A 25,912-nucleotide genomic window follows, 5' to 3' on the forward strand; every position below is an offset into this window, starting at 1 on the left:
CCGAAACAACCCCAAAATATCTTCTTTAAAAAACACGAAAAAAAAGTTTGTTTCAATTAATTTGCACAAGGGTGTATAATATAAATTCGACTATTGGAGAAATTAGCTGATATATTATATAAATATAAAATATCTTTTTATATAAGGTGTTATATGTATATTATAATAATTAGACCAAATTATTAGAAATACAGTAGTATTTTAATAATTACATGTTTTGCACGAGTTTATATACAATACTTTTATATTTAAACATAAATGTAATTTTTAGCATATTGTATTACAATGTTAACCAATTGATACACGAATGTAAGCAAGTGCAAACCGGTTTCAGTCTCGTAAAAACAATAAAGCTGTATAGTATCAACTGACAATTAAGATTTTACATAGAATCTTATAGTGCGTCTAATTATTTGGCCAGGGACTGAATGTATTGATAAATTATATAAACTATACTTAAAAACTATTCAATAGTGATCATTTTACCTATTGGTACTTTTGATAATAATGGCATGTTTGAGCCGCGTTGGGTCAGGGGATGAAGCGTTTGACTTCCAATAAGGTGAACCGGGTTCGAATCTCACCAATGGCTGTAGATACGAATCCGCATCCAGCTTGCATCGACCATAGTGCTGACGTGAAATATCCTCAGTGGTAGACGGATAATGGATTAGAATCCCTTTGTCATCAGGTTAACCGTGGGAGGTTCTCGTGGTCTTCCTCTCCGTGTAACGCAAATGTGGGCTAGTTCTATCAAAAAAGTCCTCCCCGAAGGCAAATTTCTCCCAATACTTGAGATCCAGGAGTTTTCCCTTGTCTTCTGGATTGGGTTCAAAATTACAAGGCAACGGAATTGAACATTAGTAGTCGTGAACCCCAAAATTGGGTCGGCTGTTTATATATATATATATAAAAAGAAAATAATGGCATATTTCTAATGTGAGATATATAGAAAGTGGTCTTTATATCGATTTTTTAAAAGTCTCCCTAACTTCCTTAGAAGATATTGCAGGTAAAAGAAAAAAAACTTTTTTTTTTGCCTAAAAGCCTTCTTTGAAAGTAATAAGTAATAAGGATTAATGAATACGAATCATCATTACCTTTTAATTAGGAAAGGGTATTGTACTTTATGAAGAAAAATGATTATTCGCCTTGAATTATTGTAGAATGTAAAATAGCTTTTAAAGAAATCATTATAAAAAATTCAGACTATCATTACACTATGATAATAATGAATGAAAAACAAATAATTTCAAATTAATTTGATAGTTCGTGATATTAAAGGAGGAGAAAAAAAGAAAAGAAAAGACTTACACATTTTTTATAGTTAAATTCATTAAACTACAGCATCAACAACTGCTTAACTAACGTAAGCAGAATTAAAGTTTTAAGTGGGTTTTTTTTTGGGGGGGGGTAAGAAAAAAATAATTTTGAAGTGTATCGAATAGCTTATTACACTTTTCTCTGAAACTAATACTGGTCTTCTAGATATTCTTACCACTTACTTATAAGCCTTCATGCAGTCAGATGTTTAGGGAACAGTAGAGCCTCCATTTAGAGCCTATAGTTTAAGAGAAGAGAAAAATAGAACTATGAGAGAATAATAGAACTCCTTTTTAAACCACTTGAAAAGCATGGTTTTTGAAAATTCCATTTTTTCTTCGATTTAGTTTTGAATCTTTTTGTTTGTGCTTGTTGGAAAGTGGCCAAAATTTAGAGTAGCATCAAAAATGGAGATAAGTTTTGCTTGTTACATTAGGAAACAATGTAACATGTGTTTCATGAGATGTAGAATTTGAGTACTGTAGCTAATCGGAAACTAGCGAAAATTTTGATATATCGTAAATTTCTTTTGAAGATAAAAGGCAATAAATTATACTATTTTAATCAGAAAATAATTAGAACTTGTATTGCACTCATCACAGAGTTCCAGTTAAAATTCGAGTGCTCAATCTGATCGGGAAATTGTCAGAATTTATAGTGACAGTAAATTCCATATCGCATTAATTTGTGTTTGTTGGTCACTGGTCGTTTTAGCTCTTACCAGTTAAAACTGATGAAACTTGCATTTTTTATCGAGCTTAGAGCTCCAGTAGAAGTGCTCTAGCTAATTGAAAAGTGATTGAAGCTTTGAATGCAGAATTCCAACCTCTCACTAACAAAAGTGAGTTAACATAAACCCAGTAAAGTAAAAATAATTAAATTATGAAAGGAGATTGAATGAAATATTCATATGTATGCTTGGTTTTTCAAACATAAAATAAGAGCTATTTTTTTATAATTTGAAAAAAAAACCTCTCTAATTTCTTTTGATATACATTTTGAAAAGTTTGGAACTAATTCGATAGATTAAATAAACGTCTAAATTGTAATAAAACATGACATGAGAAAATATAATCTCTACTTATTCAAGTGTATCACCATTCTTAAATTCCTTAAGATATTTAGTGATATACGACGCATTTTTATGTGTTTATTCATTTCCAAGGAATTTAGTTATTTATCTAACCTATTAATTAATACATCCCTGCACTTAAACCATTTTTAAAAATTGCTTTAAAAAAATTGTTTAAAAATTGTTTGATAATTTAAGTCCTTTATCGGTTTCCTTTGAAAGCGAAATGAATTGGTAATTTATAGATGTTTATAAATTATTAAATGGATATTTCTCTTGTAGATTGGTTTCTGAGTAAAATTTGTTTAGACATTTACATTAAATATTCGTATGTTGGTAACTATAAGCTTTAAATGTAGTTTTAGTCCTCTTATTGACATTTTTGATTTCAATAACATTTTCGAAAACTCTAAGAGCTTCATTCTTTTAAAAAAGTTAATAGATGCCACCAATGGAAAAAAGTATGGTCAAAACAACCAGAATATGGTAAAATTTACCGTGTTTCCACAGGTCATCAGTTATGGTCACCGGTCGTGTTAAAGGTGATTGGTCTAGCTTACACAGGTCAATAATAAGTGCTAAAATATTGCTATCATTAGGGATAACTATGATCGAATGCGATAATATCACGACCATAATTGATAGCATATAACAAATCTAAAAGATAACATCGCGAATCGAATACATTACGATAATTATTGATGATAAAACTGAATTGACTGGAAAACTGAAATATTGACCGTTGTTAAAATAATAAAAACTTGTTAAATTGGAAAAATATTGTGATATATCATTAAATATCTATAATTTTTGGACTATACATCGCAATACTAAAATCCATGATTAAAATTCAAGACAACTCGGAAAAGCAGTCGCAAACACACGTCCTCTATAATCGGTAAAATTACCGTACTGTAATGATATTTCTAGTAAGAAGAAAAACATAATTTCGGTAATAAAAACATAAATATACGAAATTTAAACCCTTTATTTAGTGATTTTTGTAATGAAATGTAATGTATTTAGTGATGTTTGTAATGAACATTTATAATAAATTTTATCACTATTTATTATATGTTTTGCACATATAAATACACGGCCTTTTTGTGATCTCATAGAGCCAGAAATACGGTAAATTAACCATATTCTGGTAGCTTAGATCATACTTTTTTTCTCAGAGTGGTAAGTACCGAAAAAACATTCGTGGTGATTTGCTCACACTGTTAGAATTTTCGTTCCAAATTTGTGGTAAAATAACCAGCAGCAGTCTGCTCATCCAATTAACCGTATATATTTTCGAAAAAAGAAACATTTTTTACCTTTAAGGTTTAGAAACCATTTACAACTAGCCTGGTTTCAAAACCGTAAAAAAATTTAACTGGACATTAGAGATAGTTTAACAGCTTTATGGGGAGCCATCTATGCGTGAATGAGAATATCGTATTCTAATTGCCCATGGTCACAAATTCGGGAGTGCAGTATACTGGAACTCTTCAGATGTTTAACGGTATGGAGAAAACATTGTGGTGTCAACGTTGGGACTCAAATCCCCGTTCAGTCGGTCATGAAATTGACGGATTATAATATATACCCATCTGCCGGTACAAAGTGACTTCATTAGGTGGGCGTTTTGGTGTGATAAAATTCTGGTTGTTTAACCGTATTAGGTGAGAACAGTTAAAAAACGGTTTTTCTCACAGTTAACAGTTTGAATACCATCTTATTTATGGCTCTTTGACTGTTCCGCTTGAATATGGTTAAATAACTATTAAATAAATTGTTATTTAACCATTTTTTTCAGAGAAATTTCAAACAGTGCATGGAATAATTTACTCTCTAAAAAGGCGGTTCAACCTGAAAACATGATATTGTGTAATATTTAATAAAGTCATCCTTTGAACCGAGTTTTGGATGAAGTTAAACCATGTCACCGTGAAATAAATGCACTAAAGTATAAGAAGTACGATAATATGTTAACTTAACGCCAAATTAAGGTTGCAGAAAGTTTGAACCATAATATGAAAAAATTTAACAATGTGTTCATTTCAACCGTGTTTGTTATTATGTTAAACCGTATCACCATGTAATCTAGATTAAGAAGTATGACAATATGGTTCAACATGGAAACAAAATAAGTTTGCAGCATTCTTGTACCATATTATGACTCATCATGCTTCTAAATTTCGAACGGTTTAAGATTTAGAGTTGATAATTCTAGTTCGAATTTCGAATATCGCTCTTAATTCTGTGCATCTTTTTAAGAATAAGTTATTTCAAAAACTGAATTTTTTTTGAATGAGATTTCCAGAAATGCAAAATAATTTAAAAGTTTTTTTCATTAGAATCAAACTTTATTTTTTGGAGCAATTTTAGAACTAATTATTCGAGATTCAAAATAAATTAAATCATATTACGTAAGTTTAATAGAAATCGAAAGCCACTCTCTCATTTAGGACAGTTCTAATTATGCGCGTAATTAACTTTTAAAAAACTAATCTTCTTTCATATATACTTACGAGCACATTTCATTTTTTTGCGGTATAAACTTTTTCGCCGGAACACCTAATTAAAATGTTATAAAAAATATTTTTTCTAACAGGAAAAAAATAATTTTCAGGAAAGAAGTGCTCTTAATTATAATGGTGCGCATTCTCAAAATTAGATACATTTTTAATCATAGCAGTAAATATATATATATTTACATGTTTTCAATAATAATTTCGTTTGATATAAGCTTGCAGATTTTTGTAATTATGTTTACTAATGTAACTCTCTGCAGTAATCTTAAATATTTTTTTAAAAAAATCTTTTGCGTGATAATCTGTTGTAACCGATTTAAATATATTTTTTCAGAATCTTTGTCAAAATTGAAATAAAGATTATTTAGATATTGAGTCCCAAGCGGGGAATAAACGGATATGCTTCCGAAGTGGGAGAATCACGCGAGGAATAAATGGATATTTCCGAAACAAAAATAATCACTATTAAAAGAGGCGGTTCAATCAAGTATTTCAAACACTCTAACATCCTTGCAAACTTGTTTAAATTCTTGTCTAAAATAAAGGAAAAAGCATGGGTCACAATCTAATATTTAAATCAGAAATTAATATAAACTTTTTCGCAGAATCAATCACTATAGGGGAAGGGAGGACTTAAATATCATAACTTCTTTGATTTCCCCGGTAATCATGTGAGAGTTTGAAAAATGATTATTAGGAACGCGTCGTAAGTTTTATAAGGGTATCAAACTAGTTTTTCTTTCTTTTTTTTTTTTTTTTTTTTTTTTTTTTTTGTCTTTCGTCGTGCCTCTCTCATTGGTGATTTGACATAGATTTTAATAAAGATTTTGCTTCTTTCGCACTTAAATATTAATCTGTAACTCCTTATGTGCATGCCTTTTTTTATTTTACTTTTGACACGGGTGTTCAAGAAATATTTAATAAGAAATTGATAACTCAGCTCCTGAATAAAATTTTGTTTAAAACTAATGATTTCGTATGAAAATGCAATCGACTCTTCAGAGATGTTTACGACATGTTTATTTATTTTGAATAATTGTTATGCTTTGAAGTTGCATTTAAAGAAAGAAAGATTTGTTATCTCTAAAGAAATTGAGTGTTTCAGTTTAATGTTATTGATTATGGGATCTTAACTATGCTCAGCTGTGGATAAAATCTTTAAAATTACAGATACGCGAGAAAGATTATAATTTTTTGTTCAAATTCATTCGACATGTATCTCAATTTAATACATGGTGCGTAGCGTTTTTAAAAAGTGCTTAAAGGTGCTTATTTTAGATTTTCCTTTTTTAAATGCCCTTAAAGGTGCTTTATTCATTGGGTATTTTTAAAAAGTGCTTAATTTTCTCTTTTTGAAAATGAGATTTTTTTTCTTTGCCTTGCCAATTTTCACCATGTATTATGCAAAAGCGTGCTTTTCGCATTTTTCTATTCAACGTTCTAACAATTCATTTATCCACAATATATTTCAGCGTGCCGTCGGTCCATAGCATATGAAAGCACCAGTCATTGTACAGGTTTGATGAAATACTTGCGAGTTCGCATGTGCGTATAGTGAATTGGGATCTGTGAGATTATTGCACTCTCACGTGCAACTCTTCTGCATTTTGCTTGATATTATCAATGCCAAGCTTCATTTTCCACCCTCTGAAATCTCTTTCTGACTCTTGATCATTTTTAATTGCTAATATAATCAACTAAAAAGAGTTAATCAAAAACTAGTTACTTTATAATGATCATGTGAAGCCTTTGAAAATTATTTTGCATTTTGTTAATGTATATAGTGCTTAAAAATGCTTTTTGAGTGCTTAAAAAGTACTTAAAAGGTGCTTATTTTTTGTTACAAGATTTGGCTACGCGCCCTGTAATAAACAAATATGATATCGAAAATAAATGCCACTTTCTTCGTAGGGAACTACTGATAAACCAGTAATTACATGAAAATGTGGTTTTAAAGGCGGAAACAAACCAGTTGATTAGCTGTCGGGGGTGTTGTCCAGGTGATATATGCTATCAATTTTGTCTTCAAGTCTCCTCTTCTTATCTCTAATTGATTGAGGATTTATTTTAGGGACCTATTCGATAACCTTTATTTGATTGAAGGTTTTAGATTCACCCTTGTTAGCTTGCCTGCCAGTTTTCCATTTTATTCGTGGCCTATCAGTATCTGAGAAAACTAAGTTGTCTGAGTCCATTCAGTTTCTTCGGATTTCAATACTAACCTCCAAACTATGGTGGCATTACCATGTCTAATGACTGGGGGGAAATTTGTGGATAACTTTTGTGTAGCACTGTCTTTTTTTCTTTTCTTTTTTGGTACTAAAATTTTACAGTAAGAATATGTTCCTGAAAATTAAAATCAAAAATTATAACAAAAGTTATGAAATTAAAAAAAAGAAAAAAGAGCAGTAATACACATGTATATTTTTAATCTCTAAACAAAGCAATAATGAAAAAATAATAATAGTAAATAACCGCAAACTTAATTAAACACATAATAGTAACAATATTTCAACCAATAGAATCAAAGGGAGAAAACAATTTTGATAAATTACCTTATTGTGTGGTAATGACAGTTCTGGTTTAAAAAAATCCATAATTATGATTAATAAAATCAAAATATACGGTATTTAAATAATTCGCTTGGTAATTTTTCCGTTCATATGGTAACTTTTTACCTGAAATTACCACGCATTTATTCTTATTATCACACATTTAGTACAAAATACAAAACTGAAAGGTAAATTTAACCAGTTTTTGTGCCATTCTCCAAGGTATCAATAAAATTACCAAATTTTACCACGCTAACCTAATTTTATCACATATTGTAAAACCATATTTTATTGTGAATTTTACCAAAATGATTATTAAAGCGATTCTGTAAGCATTATAGAGCTTTTTGACACTGCCATAGCGACAGAAACACGACAAATTTTACCATATGGTAGTTTTGAAAATAGTTTTTTTCTCAGAGCAGGAAATTTAAACTTTAAATAAAAGTTGTTTATTTTTCACTTTCTTATTTATTCAATGCCAAAATTTTTATATTAGACAGGTTGAAATGTGTTCACATCATATTTGATACTCTTTTTAACTTCTAAGAATACGTAACACGTAAAAAAACCGATTAACTTTCCAATAATGTTCAATACTGAACTGCAATAAATATCTACCTCAATTTAATGATGATGGTGTAATGCTTGAAAGCTACCGTCAAATGTATTGAAGTGAAACACACATATGCTTCGAAAATCAAATTTCCGCGCAATACGCTTCGTATTTTCTCCATACACAGCTTTAGATTTCTTTCAAAATAAATCTCCCAAAGAGAAGTTTTTAATATGAGCTGCATTATAATTTATATTTAAGCAACTACATCCTTTCGTTAATATTGATAATTATAATGTAAAATACTAATAGGCGTTTATTATAAAATTCCCACTCACTTGTTCTGGGAGGTTGGTGAATTTTTCTAACAATCTTTTTTTGTAACTTTGAAGGATAAACAAACATTCTTTCTTGCAGCACACAGAATGAGCAAGAAAATTTTCCGACTAACTCCTAGCACTGACAAGGATAGCAAATTTTCTGCCGCATTTCCATTCTTTCAAAGGAAAGTGCAACTACGATTAGAAATAATAATGTATCTCAGTGTCGAATAATATTCTTACCTCAAACCAGGCTGTTAGTATCTTATATGATATAAACTAACTAACTTCCACGCTGACGCGATACCAGACTTTCTGCCACATTTTTATTCTTTTAAAGGAAAGAGCAACTACGATTAGAAATAATAATGCATCTCAGTGTCTGTAATAATATTCTCACCTCAAATCAGACTGTTCTTATCTTTTATGATATAAACTAACTGACTTCCACACTGACACGAATCCAAATTTTCTGTCACACTTTTATTCCTTCAAAAGAAAGTGCAACTACAATTTGAAATAATAATGTATCTCAGTGTCGAATAATATTCTTACCTCAAACCAGGCTGTTAGTATCTTATATGATATAAACTAACTAACTTCCACGCTGACGCGATACCAGATTTTCTGCCACATTTTTATTCTTTTAAAGGAAAGAGCAACTACGATTAGAAATAATAATGCATCTCAGTGTCTGTAATAATATTTTTACCTCAAATCAAGCTGTTCCTATCTTTTATGATATAAACTAACTGACTTCCACACTGACGCAATACCAGATTTTCTGTCACATTTTTATTCTTTCAAAGTAAAGTGCAAATACGATTAGAAATAATAATGCATCTCAGTGTCTGTAATAATATTCTCACCTCAAATCAGGCTGTTCTTATCTTTTATGATATAAACTAACTGACTTCCACACTGACACGAATCCAAATTTTCTGTCACACTTTTATTCCTTCAAAAGAAAGTGCAACTACAATTTGAAATAATAATGTATCTCAGTGTCGAATAATATTCTTACCTCAAACCAGGCTGTTAGTATCTTACAGAGTTGGCCAAAAATGTAATCGATTACATTTTTTGATTACAGTAATCAATTACTTGTAATCAAGATTACAATTTTCAAAAATTTTGATTACAGCTGTAATCATGATTACAATATTGATTACAGTAATCAATTACTTGTAATCGTGATTACAAAGTTTGATTACAGCTGTAATCATGATTACATAGTCGATTACAGTAATCAATTACTTGTAATCATGATTACAACTTTCAAAAAATTTTGATTACAGCTGTAATCATGATTACAATTTTGACTACAGTAATCAATTACTTGTAATCATGATTACAAGTAATTGCGATTACATGTAATCACAACAAAAACGATTACGAGTAATTATGATTACAAGTAATCAAAATATATGATTACATGTAATCATGATTACATGTAATTTGATTGCATGTAATTTGATTACATGTAATTATGATTACATGTAATCTAATTACACGATTACAAGACTATTGTATTCTTATAAATGATTATATTTTACAGTAGATAGTAGAATATATTTTATAATGATACATTTTGCACGCATTAACATGTACTGCATTTTGTACGTATTTGTAAACGTACAAATGAATGTAACGAAAATGCATGTACATATGATTTTATCTAGTGCACATGTTCAGACATTTTAGTTTCGCACACATGTACATACACTTATATTGTAGGTATAAAATATATGTACGTATGTATATAGATAATAATTACGTATGTATGTGCAAACAATGTAGACATGTACATTTATACACAATGAATATGTGCATTTTATGCAAATATTTGTGTATGTAAAATGTATATCTATGTTCATGTACGCATGTATATACATGTACTTGTGTTTGTACGAACATACATACATTGTCTGTACAATGTATGTCCCATGCATGCATGTGCAATTGTGAACAGTAATAATGTATGTATGCATGTACAATATAGGTATGTCTGTAGGATGTACAATATATGTATGTATACATGTACATGATATGCATGTCCAGTGTATTTATGTACATGTACATAATATGTTCTGGCTCAATGTAAGTATCCAAATATGCATAATACATTTGTGTACGATTGTACGTACATTAGGCGTATTTATATTTTACATATATTCATACATATATTCGACATGCATAACGTACGTACATACACACATTTGAGATGCATATATTGTACAGATGTATATACATATAGCGTACAGATGTATATTCATATAATGTACATATGATGAAATGAATATTTAATGTTCATATAATGTACATATGTGTACATATACAGTACATATGTGCATAAATATATTGGGCATTATTCTTTCGTACAAATTTTACATGTGTACATGCATGCTATCCCTATCTATGCATATGGTGCAATGTATATATGTCCAATGAATGTATCCACACATGTACAATACACGTATGTTCCATGTATGCATATCCATATGTACTATATATGCACGTACAATACATGAATGTATGTACATACATTGTACATGCGTACATACATTACACGTATACATATGTACATTACATTTATGTCTACATATGTGTACAATGCAATAAATAAAATGCATGTAAATTAACTTTTAATGAGTCAAGCAAGTTAAATGACAAAAACAAACGATATTTAAGTTTAGTTTTCAGCTTTAATTGTTCTATATCATTTTGAAATTCTCTGAATAAAAAATTATTTTCAGGTATTTTCATGAAATGTTTGACAACATAGATTTATTTTTTTTATAACATAATGCATGATTCATAGAAATTTTTTAAATGGTAAGAAAAACGGTAAATTTTATGTGTGGAATTAATATTTAGAAATTCCAAATAAAATTATCGTTTGCTTCCTAAAAAATATGAGGTCGAGTTTCATATGCCTTAGAATAAATTTTAAAACAAATTTTAATAACTTTACTCATAAATTTTTTTTAATGTATGTGTATATTGTAATTACATCTATTTAAATGTATGCATGTATTTGTACATTACTTGTAATTATGTACATGTATACGTTGTATGTACATGCGTACATTGTGCATATAACTATTTTTTTGTACATCCATGCATTACATGCGCATAAGTATTAACAAAGTATGTAGTTATACAAATACATACGTAAGTTGTACATAAGTACATACTTTGCGTGCACATATATCGATGTACATATAAATATGCATGTATACATGTACGCATTTTATTTACGCAACTATGTGCATATATTGCACCTTTAAATAACATTCTTACATATTGTACGCAAATACGTACAATTTTATACACATACGTACATTGTATGTACGTGCTATTATCGTAAATTTATACAATATATGTACTTAAGTACATAAAAGCATGCAAACGCATAAACATTATTTTCATATACGATCATACATACATTGTCTATGTATACAAAGATACAAAACATTGCCTTTTTGTACAAACTAGCATACATGCGTACATGTATCATAAATGCGTAATTATATGTACTAAGCATATGCGCATTGCATTAAGTATATTACAATATAATTATGAATATTATACGTACAAACAACGTTTGTGCATACATTGTATGTATAGGAATCGCAAATTGTACGTTCATGCGTGCGTACATTCTATGTACATAAAAGTATGTAAACACATGAATACTTACATAAAAAATTTGACTATAGTATACAATCGTAATAACTTGTAATCGTATAGTTTGATTACAAGTAATCACAATTACATGTAATCAAATTACATGTAATCATGATTACACGTAATCATATATTTTGATTACTTATAATCATAATTACTCGTAATCGTTTTTGTTGTGATTACTTGTAATCGCAATTACTTGGAATCATGATTACAGGTAATTGATTGCTGTAATCAAAATTGTAATCATGATTACAGCTGTAATCAAAATTTTTTGAAAGTTGTAATCACGATTACAAGTAATTGATTACTTGTAATCGTGATTACAAGTAATTGATTACTGTAATCAAAATTGTAATAATGATTACAGCTGTAATCAGAATTTTTTGAAAGTTGTAATCACGATTACAAGTAATTGATTACATAGCTGTAATTATCTGTAATCAATTACAGTTGTAATGGATTACTGTAATCAACGGCCAACTCTGGTATCTTATATGATATAAACTAACTAACTTCCACACTGACACGATACCAAATTTTCTGTCTTATTTTTATGCGTTCAAAGGAAAGTGCAACTACGATTAGAAATAATAATGCATCTCAGTGTCGAATAATATTCTTACCTCAAACCAGGCTGTTAGTATCTTATATGATAAACTGATTCCACCCATCACCCAACAATTGCTAATTTAATTAAAGTAATGAATATGCAAATTTTATCTAAACTACTTGAATTTTGCGTTGTTCTTTTTTCCAGAAAAAGCTATTAACAAAATTATACTGTCACCAATTTTAATGTTGCCCATAATATCCTGATTTTGAGAAATCATTTTTGTAGTCTGTTCTGACTTTCCGTTCTGTTTTCACTGTAGATGGATGTGAAAGCAAGAAGTGTGAATTCTATGCTATTTGTGAAAGCAACGGAAACAATGAAGCCAGATGTGTTTGTCCACACTCCTGTGTGAAGGTAATCATTTAAAGATTTTCATTTAAATGTTTTTGTATCTAGAATAAAATGTAGGTATGATCGATAAATAATTTTTTTAAAAAGCAAGAATTAAGTTTGAAAAAAAGTACAGAGTAAGCGAGAAATTGATTTCCCACTTCAGAGAGCTCTAAAATATGTTCGAATGATCTAAAAATGTAATGAACTTTTAATGAGTAGAGATAGTGAGGTCAAATAATCTGTCATAATTAGTATTGTTTAGAGGATTAAACTACAGTTAAATCCTCAAAAACATAATGTTAATATACTCCACATCAAATTTTTTATATTAAATTTCACGAAATATTTTACAAACAATGACAAAACAAACATAAAAAATTTGCTTTTTTGCATTTGTTCTAAAAATCAGTGCTCACCCTCTTAGATTAATTGCATATTTTATCATTTTTTCCCTTTTTTTTCCTTCCAAAACCACGATTTTTTTTCCTGTTTCATCAACCTTTAGGCGATTGATTAGTTGAAACAAGTATTTATTATTTATTCAAACGATACTGGCTCGGTTGAGATACAGAGTGGTTCAATGCTTTTCATTCCAGACCAGAATTAGCGAGATGAATAAGAATAATTTATTGCATAATTCAGATCATTCACTTAAAATGACAACCTCTCAGTAATAAAATATGAGACGTCAGTGGAACGCTACTTTATATCACTAATATGTTGTTTGATGTTATTAAATATTAAAGGTAAAACTTCAATAAAATTATCTTCATCATAGGGTAGGTAAGTTCATTAAAGTACTATTCTTTTTACCTTTAAATTTTAAACATCTTTAAAATTTATGGTTTATTAAAATGATGAGATTTGAGGGACTGTGCAAATTTATCCTCAAATTAAAAAATGAAGAGTTTAGGTATTAAAATCATTTGAAATCCATGGGAAAAACGATCGGCTTACAATGTCAATATTAATTTTGTATTTTCCATTTTATTTAATTATTGAGAAAAGTTTTACCGAAGTAATATTAAGTTTTAGTGCTACATATTACAAAATATTGTTATTTCAATTAATTAAATCCGATAATGAACAAACATTATAAATGATTATAACTGAAAATAAAGTTTTGGGGTAATATAAGGATCAGCCGTATTTTGTCAAAGTGATTATTTTTGTAGAAAATCATTATGATATTTTTTGCAAGCCATAAAATTTTTCGACGCATTGTGCAGCCATTTATTGTAAATTTTGGAAATTTGAAAAGTATCTATCGGGAATCAGTATTAAGGAACAGTTTGGTGAAAACTATTAACATTTCAAAATAATTTAATTTATCACTATATAGCCTCAAGTTCTTAAATTACAGATATGTTTTGTAATTAAGTTCTCAGGTATAATAATTTACTTCCAAGCAAATTAAGAGAAATCTGATGGGTTATAAGAAAACTATAAGATTTATTAGTAGTATTCAGGTTAACCCTTTGACTATGAATTATAAAAAATGATTTTTCTTGTCCCGTTTATTATTTAAAATGACAAATTAGGTCACAAATAAGGTAAATTTAGTATTTGGGATTTTTCTGACAAGCGGTTATCAATTTAGAGGTTAGGACATGTACCCTGCCGTACTCAATGGTGGGATACATATGTCCCACCTGCAGTGATCGACTTTTATTGGGACAAATGAGTCCCGTTAGTAGTTAAAGGACTATTATCCATCTAATTGGATTTTTGATTGCTTGAACTTTACTTCTGAGTTATATGAATTTGAATATAGGCGGAAAATTCTTCAAAAATAATTCTCTTTGTCAAACGCTTCATAACTTCTTAGAGGGGTAGGTAGGAGGAGTAGGACTTGAAATAACTCAGCAATGCAGGATTGGAAATGTTTTCCTGAAACGGCGTTGAGCGATTGTTCCGAGCGTTCTTGCAGGAAATTTTTATTTTGGCCAGAGAAGCAGATGGATAATTCCATGCTTCGTTGCACAAGATTAGAGACTGGCTCAGCCCAAGCCTGGGCCAGACACGTACTGTAAAAAGGTTCAGGGTGAACTCGGACTCATGATAAAATGTACATGAACTTTTTTTAGCACTTTTAAACAAACGTTTGGTGCATTTATTAAGTATAAAAAATGAACAATTTATTAATTAGTTTTGATAAAAAGATCTTAATTATTAATTTCTTTATTTAGGAATTAGAGGCTGAGTCACTAGGTCACAAAATTTCGCTTTTATCCTACATGTATCTCATCCTCGTGTAAATAGGCGCTTTAAGTAATCCTTTATAACTCTGCCTCAGATGAACTCGGATTAAAATCTTCAATCTTGGGTGGTTTTGGATTTCCAAAAGCGAGCACGAACTCACCTCTAGACATTGCAGTCGGTAGAAGAAACTTCGAACACTTTCCTGCTACCCATTTGACTCAAGTTCTTTTTATGTTTGTACATTTATTATTAAAGACCAATAGTCACTTACGGTATGCTTATGACATGCATCAAAGCTTCAGGAGAGCATTTCTGATCCTGCATTGCTTCGAGTCGTGAGGATGCACCTTACTCCTCTGAGATGTTCTGAAACGTTTACCTGAGACGTGTCTTAACGTGTCTTAAATTAGTAATCAATATTTTTTTAGATTGAGTCCTCTGTCTGCGGTACAGATGGCATGACGTATTTAAATGAGTGTGAAATGAGAGTATCAGCTTGCAACAAGAGACAATATGTTGTGGTAGGATCAAAAGGACCTTGCGGTATGATATTGATTCCCTGTCTATTGTCTTACACTTATGTTATTAAAAAATTGTATTAATATTATTATTTTATTATATTTATTAATCATCTATTAATATTTATAAAAAATAGAAAGCATTCATGCATTAACTAATAACAGAAATTTATCTGAAAAATGTGTGATTAGTGTTTATAAAGTTATTTAAATTAATTTGTTCACCCTCGCATAAAAAAACAAGCTAAAATAAAAACATTTAAATCATGTGATGGAAATCAGACACTCATGAAAATAAGAAAATCTTTCATGGAAAATTAGACAATCATACGAATATTATTCTGAGGTCATTTTATTTATTAACCGTCGCTTACAGCAAATCTAATTTGGAGTTTACGACTACCAATGTTCGACGCCGTCGCCTTATAATTTTGAACCGAATCCAGAAGTTAAGAGAACTTCTGAATCAAGTACTGGGAGAAATTTGCCTTCGTGGAGGACTTGTTAATGGAATTAAACAGCATTTTAATTGCATAGCAAGGAAAACCTCCAAGTAGCTTGACGGTAAGGGGACTCGAGCCCATGATCCGTCTACTACTGAGGATATAGTACATCACTGTGGTCGGTACGAGTCAGGTGCGGAAGTCGCATCAACCAGTCACTGCTGAGATTCAAATTCGGGTGACCTCGGGAGGTGAGCGCTCTATCTCCTGAGCCACCTTGACTCAATATAAGATAACTGAAAGCAAAAAAGACTATCCCAGTACTCCCTGTACCTATTAGATTTGGTGAGAGCCTTCTTTCAACTAATTAATTTCAACTAATAAATTTCAACTAAATTAATTTCTGTATAGGAAGTAAAGGGAAATTTTTCCCTAGTACTGCCCGTACCTCGTTTTAAGATAATTTTAATTAGGCAGTAAATTCAGACTTTAGTAAACAGCCTACATTAATGTCGGTTATTGCTTCTATGGGTGCTCCCTGTATTTCGCTACTATATGTGATGAAAATTTTAACAATGGTGCAGATTTTTTGTGATTTGATGAATAGAAATAGTAATACATGTTAGAAAAAAATTTCCTATTAATGATTTTTAATTTTAAATATTAATTTTACTCTCTCTTCAATTTAATAGTTTGAAGGTAATGAAACTTCAAATATATTATGATGTTTTTCTCAAGAAAATAAAATATGCATTTTATAGCTTAAGCGAATGCAACATATTTTGAAAAGCGAGGCGTTGTTCTCTCTTTTGTAAAATAAAATAAAAAGATTTTTGATTCGTAAATCGTATATTCTAGAGTGTTTCTTTCAGCATATTTAAATAATAAACAAAAATCAATCTTTTTCATCAATTTGATTTAATCATTTCACACAACTTTAGATTTGTGCCAAAATGTTCACTGTAAGTACGGAGCTCGATGTGAGAATGGACATTGTGTTTGTCCAGTAAACTGCCCAGACACTTACGAAGCAGTTTGTGCTAGCAATGGTCTATCTTATCCTAATGAATGCAAAATGAGAAGAGCAGCCTGCATCAGCAACAGAAACCTAAAAGCAATGTTTTATGGAGAATGCGAAGATATTAGCAGCTCTGGTCAAGGTATTAAATTTTTTTCAGAGCATAATATAGTTATTTAGTGGTAAAAAATGTTATTCATTGATCCAAAGAAGCACTAACTAAAGGAGATTATTTGTCCGAAGATGCTTTCTCCGTTCCCTAACGGGTTCATTTTAAAGATTTTAAAAATAAATTATAGAAGAACCTAAGAAAAACAAAATAAATTTTTATGACTAATATAATATTTAGATTTTTTAAAGCCAAGTATAAAATACAAACGATGCTTTATTTAAATAAAATTTTAATGTGTTTTTAAACACAGGTCATTTTTAAACATTGCTCTACCTACGGTCACTTACCGTAAATAGAGCTACATTACCGGTTCCCATTTTTTTTCGGCTTCGAAACTCTAAATGATCAACAATTTTTCGGCGGAACTCCGACTTCATAAATAAAGTTCATTAAGGTAATTTTGTGAACGTTATAACCTATAAAAGACTATTTGTAAATATTTAATTAGAGGTATAAAAATTTTTAATTGTTTTATCACTATTAATTTTAAAATTATGTTTTATGGCAGACAGTTGAATTTTCAGTTTTTATGCTATATTTAGTCTAGCTGTGAATTTGTTTTTGGTACACATACATATGCTGAAAATGAATAAAATGAGACAAATTGTGGTTTACTTCGAAAGTCAATCGTTGATCTATATTATATAGAACTCTTATCCTTGTGGTCATAAAATCGAAGACATTTCCTTTCTGGCGACGCCAACGAAGAGCTTCGTTCAGTTGCCTATTCTGAAAATAACTACAGCATTAGAAGATTTAGTTGCAGTAGTCTGCTAAATTTACATAGACGCCTCTAGGTTTTATTTTCTCTATCACTATAACAGCATCCCATTTTATTTAGTCACAAATTTCAATATCTTGAGACCATACCAAATAAACATATTATTTATGAAAATCGCAAGTATCTATTTTAAAGCTAAATTAAAAAAAATTGAATTAGACATGTCTGCATAGCATAACATCTAGATAAGTATTTTCCTATTCACTAGTATATTTTAAAACTCAGCTTAAGGTTTTGAGTGATATATTTGAGTCACGATTGTTATTCAACGTTAGTAAAATAATTGAAGAGTGACTTTGCCCTTCAGAATAGTTTTGCAATATTTGAGTAATTCTTGCCAATGAAAATAGAGAGATTTTGCAAAGTGTTTCGGTCCTCCCTAGCCTTAACGTTAGCACTTATGACCTTGACAGTGCATGCGCGCAAATTTCCATACAAATAACAATGCCTGTAAAAAGTAAAAAATAAAGATATTGTTACTGTTAACATAAGACAAACTCCATTCAAAATCTCTCAAACAAATCTCTGGCAAAATCTCTGGCCGACAGTTGAATTTTCAGTTTTTGTACTATACTTAGTCTAGCTGTGAATTTGTTTTTGGTGCCCATACATAAACTGAAAATGAATAAAATGAGACAAATTATGGTTTACTTCGAAATGAAATCGTTGATCTATATTATATAAAACGCTTATACTTGAGGTCATAAAATCGAAGACATTTCCTTTCTGGCGATGTCAACGAAGAGCTTCGTTCAGTTGCCTTTTCTAAAAATAACTACAGCATTAGAAGATTTAGTTGCAGTAGTCTGTTAAATTTACATAGACGCCTCTAGGTTTTATTTTCTCTATCACTTAACTTATAACCCTAATAAGTAAAACGATCAGTGTAACTGCGTTTTTTAACAACTGCTTTAACGGGACAAGGGATTTAGCCAAAGAGGGATAAAACGACTATTCGCCCCTTTAAAGTTGAAAATAATCTCGAAAGTTTTACCAAGTGATTTTTTAATAAACGTAATTCATAATTTACTATTTTATGAAAACTTGAAAACGTGTTTTCTCTCATTTACATCATGTATGTGTATATATCTAACAATGCAGTGTTTTATTTTATTACCGGCGTTGGACAGCCGACTCAATTCCGAGTTTATGACTATCAATGTTTATCTCCGAAGCCTTGTAAGTTTGACCCCAATCCATAAAACAAAGAAACTCCTGGATCAAGCATAAAGGACAAGCCAGCCTTCATGAAAGACTTCATGATGGAACTAAGAAGTATGTGCGTTACATAGAAGGAAAATTCCCATGGTTAGCACGATGGGACAGAGATTCTAACCGATGATCAGTCTACTACTGAGGATACTTAGCGTCTGCACTGTGGTCAGTGCGAGCTAGAACCCAACGCTGAAATTCGAACCTGGGGAACCAAGCTAGCACTCTTCCCCGTGAGCCTCCGTGGCTACACATTGTATTCTTAAATAAATAATCTAAAAAAATTATTTTGCCCTTTTCTTAGAAAGTTTTAGCTCTATATTCCAGTGAATTTGAATTTCACCCTCCGCTCTCAGAATCGGTCGGGCTAGGGCACAAAAAAACAGAACGAAAAACTTTTCGATCTCGGACTTCATAATGTAAAGCGAACGCATCTCTTTTGGCTAAAGCTTTCTCATCTACACTACACGCACATAATGAGTTTTATCCATGACTTAAACCCTTAATCTGACAGCGAAAAATCAGCAGTTAATACAAATTTTTAAATAACATGTAACAATTCTTATTTTGTTCTTTATAGATATGAGCACAAGCACCAAAGGATGTGTGGAAAAGAATTGCCAATTTGGGGCGACTTGCCAACTGGACACAAAAGGGTTACCTCAATGCGTATGCAACCTCAATTGTCCTCCAATTAGAAAACCTATATGTGGCTCAGACAACGTTATCCATGACAATGATTGCGCATTGAAAGAAGAATCTTGTCGTCAGCAAACTCAGATTTATATTTTGCCCATGTCACTGTGTGAAGGTAAATATTTTGAATTATTTCAAACCGGGAATTTTTCTTGGAAAGACATAAAACTGTAACATGAAGCACTGTAACCGTAAAATATCTCTTTTTTAGGACATTAAATTGAAATCTTATACCTATATTATGAGATGTAGGTACATTTTAAGCTTCATGCGAAACCCAAATTTATACTATTTTCAATCTTGCCTCCTTCAATAGTAATTTGTTAAATTTTTGTAGCATTTTTTCCTACCTGTCAATGCATGTTCGTAACCATTATTCTGTTGTGCAATTGAAAAATCAACGTAGGTGACGAAAAATTCAAAATTTAGCTTTTTATATATTTGACATCTTTATATGGTAAACTGCATATTATTCCAAAAGAAAACTTTTCAAAAAAAATCTGTTAAGAAAAGATGACAAGCTACTTTTCTCGGAAACAATCGTGAAGCACTTACGTGTTTTTTTCTGTTACATGGCATTATTATCCAACATTTTTTTCAAATTTCTGAAAAGAATTCAAAAGCAGGCGAAAGATAACGGAACAGCTACCGTAGCTAAATTTTAGTAATAGGCAGGCAAATAATTGCCTATATTTATTTAGAATACCGACAAGCTGATTAACTTATCAATGCCTTTTTTATTTGATTCATAACATTCATATTTTGATTTTAGCGATATATATTTCAAATTATAACAGCATTTTTTTTTTAAAAAGTACAAGATGTGGCAGATAAAAATTAATAATAAATAGAATTTTTTATTTGTGTGTGTGTGTGTGTGTGTGTGTGTGTGTGCGTGTGTGCGTGCGTGTGTGCGTGCGTGTATAAACACAAAGAGGAATAAAATAAAATAAAATAGGAAATCTTTTAATGGGAAAGGTCTTGTCTTTATCAGGACACATTCCTCTGCGATAAATACGATATTTCTAAATAAAGAATAATTATCTTAAGACAAAAATTACTCTTTATAATGTGTCTGTTATGATGTGTCTAATATATATATATATCGATCGATAGATAGTTAGATAAATAGATAGATATATAAGTTGATTAGAATCTTTATATCTCTAGTTAAGTGCTTGTTTAATTAAATTTTCCTTAGAATATAAAGAAGTACCCTGTGATGGTGAACGGCCATTAGTTAATCCTGTTACTGGTGGAGAATATAGTTGCAGAACAGAGGATGCTTTTAACTACTGTCCACCAAGTAGCTACTGCCACAGAACCACATCATTTGCGAAATGCTGTAGAGAAGGTATGGGCTGTATTGGAACGATCTTATTCATTATGTACTTAAATTTGATTTATAATTGTAAAACGAATAGTCCAACTGTTACGGATTTTGTATAAGTGATCTTACTAATTCCACCAATCAATACTAAATTTAATTTAATTTTATTTTATAAACGACTTTGAGCAACCGACCCAATTATGTGCTTGCGACTATCAATGCTCAAATACGCAGCTATGTAATTTTGACAAACTAGTCTACGCGGAGGACTTTGAATGGAACTAACCCACATTTACAATTCTCCAGCCCGACAGCAAGAAGATTCTAACTCATGACCCTTCGACCATTGAGGATATTTTACGTCAGCACTGTGATCCGTAAGAGCCAGGAGCAGAATTCTTATCGATCAGCCACTGCTGGGATTCAAATTAAGGTCACCTCATTGGGAGTTGAACGCTCTATCCCCTGAGCCACCACGACCCGTACTAAAGTAATTTGAATAATAAAGATAATTTTTCTTTCGAAATAAAAAAATTCTGTGAAACAAATAAAATAAAAGATAATAAAGTAGAAATATATACATTTCTTTAATATCATTTATTTAGAGTAAAACCGATTTAAGTCTCAGCTATTTATTCAACTTAAAATACAGCCTTCGCTTTCAGAGTAAATAAACAGAACAGAGGGAAAAAATTTAAAGGAAATCCATTTATTTATTTTTTTTCATCTCTCATTTTAGTTTCTTCAATCTAAAATCCAATTTAGGGTGCGAGTTCTTGCAACAAGCCAACGATATTGGAGCGAAATTTAGCCAACATAAATTTTCTGCTGAGCAAAAAAGAGGTTTATACGCTTTCTCCTCTCGTCTATTAGCCGAATAGCTGTGCGACAAAAATAGACCTAAATAAAATGAACCCTCTCCCGAACAATGAACTAAATTGTTCATCAAATCTTACACGCCGTGTGGGAGAAACGGTATTTGTATAAAACACAGGATAGTAAATGATCCACTAGTTCAATTTTATGACTTTGTTTATCGTAATGAAGTATGTTTCGTATTTATCGTGTATCCAGTCAAGTGACCATAAATATTCTTATTGCACGAACAGAATTTTTTTTCGGAATGAATAAATTTATTCGAATTGCATTTCAAAGAAACGTGAATAAGATATTGAAACTGATGGCTGCGTTATTTAACGTGGAAAATAAATTTGGCTTAAAATTTATAAATTATATTTTGGATTTTATATTCTAAGCAGTGCTAATGAAGGATCTTGACGCTTTTATATGTGCAAAATATGATTTATTTTATTTTTATAAATATAAAAACCCAAGTTTTGCACTCCATTTAGCAGTATAGTTCGTTTATTTGTTTTTACTATGTATTTTGAGACTTTTGCTTCCAAGTCTTTCTCCGTATTAGTTTATACGGGTTCATAGTATATTCTTGCTTTTTTTCATTCCACGAAATTTCACGGTAAAAAGTACTTGCCCTCTGAGTGCCGGTACTTTTAACCGTAATTTTATCAAAAATATTTTACAGTGTGTTTGCTGAACTAAACTCACTTTTGTTTACCTTAATGTTTTTACAACGAACTTTTACTAGCACTGAGAAAAAATCTTTCACAAAAACCACAAAAGTTAACTTTTTTTTTCAAATTTTGACTTTCAATGTTTGAAATCAATTATAATTAAATACAATTTTAGCATAAATAGTTAACTATAATTTATTACAATATAATCAATTATAAATAAACAAAATTATAATTATAATAATCAATTATAGTTTTTACAATAAAACCCGTTTATTTTGAAGTCATATTTATTTAATTAGTCTGATTAATGATTTTACGGTAATTATTATTGCAAAAATTATGATATATCAGATTTTTGTTCCATGACATGTTCCGTTAAAAATTTATTTAACGGTAAAAAGTACCGGCACCCTCTGAGTGATAAATTTGATCTGGATTTTTTTACGATGCATGATGTTCCAAATGATTTGACCTGCTCATTTTGGGTATGCAATTATTTCTTCTGAATCCGGCATCCCGAGTTTGAATCCCATCAATCACATGACTATATCTCTCTAATGGCTACACATTAGCCGGTGATGAGTAGAAATGACAGAGATTTTCCATAGCATCACACCTTTACTTACACGTGGCCTGACATCAGGCCTGTGACGTCCGAGGATCATTTAGAAGTAAAAAGGCGTATTTGCGTAATTGTTTCTTTTCTACTAATCTTGCCAGGGTGGCTCAAGGCACAATGCATTCGCCTCATAAGGAAGTGAACCAGGTTCAAATCCCAGCAATTTCTGGTTGATACGAATTCCACGCCCAACTCGCATCGACCACAGTGCTGACGTAAAATATCCTGAGTGGTAGTCAGATCATGCGTTGGAGTTCCCTTGCCGTCAGGCTAACCCTGGGAGATTTTTGTGGTCTTCCTCTCCATGTAAGGCAAGTACGAAGTCATGGTGGCTCAGGGGATAAAGCGTTCGCCTTCCAATGAGGTGAACTGGGTTCGAATCACAGTGATGCCTGGTCGATACGAATTCCACACTCGGCTTGCACCGACCACAGTGCTGACGTAAATTATCCTCAGTGGTAGACAGATTATGGGTTGCTGCCTGGCTAAGCGTGGGAGGTTTTCCTCCCCATGTAAAGTAAATGCATGTTAGTTCCATCAAAAAGTCCTCCACGAAGGCAAAATTTCTCAAACTAGTTGATCCATGAGTTCTTTTTTCTTCTGGATTTTGTTCAAAATTACAAGATTACGGAGTTGAACATAAGTAATCGCAAACCCAACAATTAGGTCGCCTGTTCAACGAATAAAATATAATCTTTGGTTCAAATGTAATCTTTGGCTAAAATATAATCTGGTTATAAAATAAAATATAATATTTGCAAGAAGGGGTTCTTAATATCAGGAATGGTGTGAATTTGACAAGCTTTTTTTCAGGCTTGCGTCGTCCGAAGACCGCTTCCAGACGCATTTTTTTCAGTTTTCGTGTAAATAGGGCTTTATAGTTCCCGAAAATGTTTAAGCTTCTCATTTTTCTGAAAATATTTCCGCAAATCACAGTGCAGCTAAGGAGCAAAAAATAAGGTTATCGTTTTAAGGTTAAATTTACTGCATTTTTCTACTGTGTAGTTATTTCTTAGATTTTGAAAAATACATGGACTTATTTAAGAATTAAATGATTTATTTGCCTTTATTTACAATGCATGAAGCTTAAATGTAAGACGAAACGTAAAAATACACTAATTCTATTCTATTTAAAATTTTCCAAATGTCTTCTAACTTAGAAGTTTTATCCACTGTTCTCTTAATGTATTGTTTCCTTAATTTAATGTAATAAAATGTCAAAATTGCGCATGCAACAGAAATAATTGCCCGGATTAGATTGCCATTCTTCGTTGGGGAAATAGCTTGGCTATTTTCGTTGTTGGAGCTCGGCGGAAAATGAATGTATTTTATATAAGATCTTTTTTCAAATAATTTTCAGAAAAATGAGATTTTTTTTTGTATATTTTCCTTCTAAGAAGATTTAATGAGTTTTTTAATGGAGGATGAAATGAAGAATTTTTGCCGCATTAAAAAAAAGAGAAAGAAAATACTTTGTTAGTTTACCCTGAGTCTTTTAATGATTTTATAGTTTTGTGTTTTGAGTTCAATTTTTTTCCGTATTGTTTGTTAACAGTTTTTTTCTTCAGATGAACCAAGTAATTTAAATTGTAATTGTTTTCCAATTTTATTTATTGATTTAGTTAATCTTTATTTAATGTTTTAGAGCGTAAATAAGTAAATGATTTATTGGTTAAAATTTAGTGGCACAAGAGACAGATATCACTACATTGCGCCAGTCACTAGTGTAATACACAAATCTTACTTTCTAAAATGGAAAATATTGTTTTGATAAACTTTAAAATATTGTGGTGTTTAAGGTCAGGGATTTAAGATCAGGATACGCCCACTTTTAAGCAAATTTTTTTATCTCTAAAGGAATTTTCACGCTATATTTTTTTCCTTAAATTCTCTTAATCTTATTGTATTTATTAATTTATCAGTTTGAATCGAATTATACAAAATTATCCATCGATGCTTATATAACTATTATTTTTGAACCGAAATTTTATTCTTCTGAATTTTAAATATTAAATACATCATTAATAAAATAAAAATGTAACGAAATTTTGTCATGCGCATAGACTTTCTATACTGTCATATGCATTTTGCTCTGTGGTTTGATTGGGTACTTTCAAATTAATCACATGGTTGTGCGTGGTCTGTTAACGTTACACCTTCGAGGTTTGGATTTATTATCACACTGAAGCAGTTTTCAGATCAGATTTAATTGAATACCTGCCAAGAGACGTCACACGTGTGCGTCGAACCTGATTGGCTAACTCACGCGTGACGTTACTTGCAGGCATCAAATTGCAAACTTTTTTCAGAAGAATAACTGCCAATTTATCTTAAATTGCCAATTCACGTCAATCACTTGTAACTGATTTCTTTAAAAATATTTCACTATTCACTGGTGAAAAATA

General features: G+C 30.7%; 1 protein-coding gene across 1 annotated transcript in view; it reads left to right on the plus strand.

Moving 5' to 3' along the window:
* Positions 1-25,912, plus strand: part of LOC107441545 (agrin) — a 165,739-nt gene that overhangs the window by 72,349 nt on the left and 67,478 nt on the right. The window contains exons 5-9 of the mRNA XM_071183122.2: positions 12,908-13,002; positions 15,612-15,726; positions 17,086-17,304; positions 19,908-20,138; positions 21,225-21,377. Of these exons, the coding sequence (XP_071039223.2) occupies positions 12,908-13,002; positions 15,612-15,726; positions 17,086-17,304; positions 19,908-20,138; positions 21,225-21,377 (813 nt within the window). The remainder of the gene's footprint in view (positions 1-12,907; positions 13,003-15,611; positions 15,727-17,085; positions 17,305-19,907; positions 20,139-21,224; positions 21,378-25,912) is intronic.

Source organism: Parasteatoda tepidariorum, chromosome 7 (genome assembly GCF_982258835.1).
Source record: "Parasteatoda tepidariorum strain Cologne lab strain chromosome 7, Ptep-v5.0, whole genome shotgun sequence".
Lineage (NCBI taxonomy): Eukaryota > Metazoa > Arthropoda > Arachnida > Araneae > Theridiidae > Parasteatoda > Parasteatoda tepidariorum.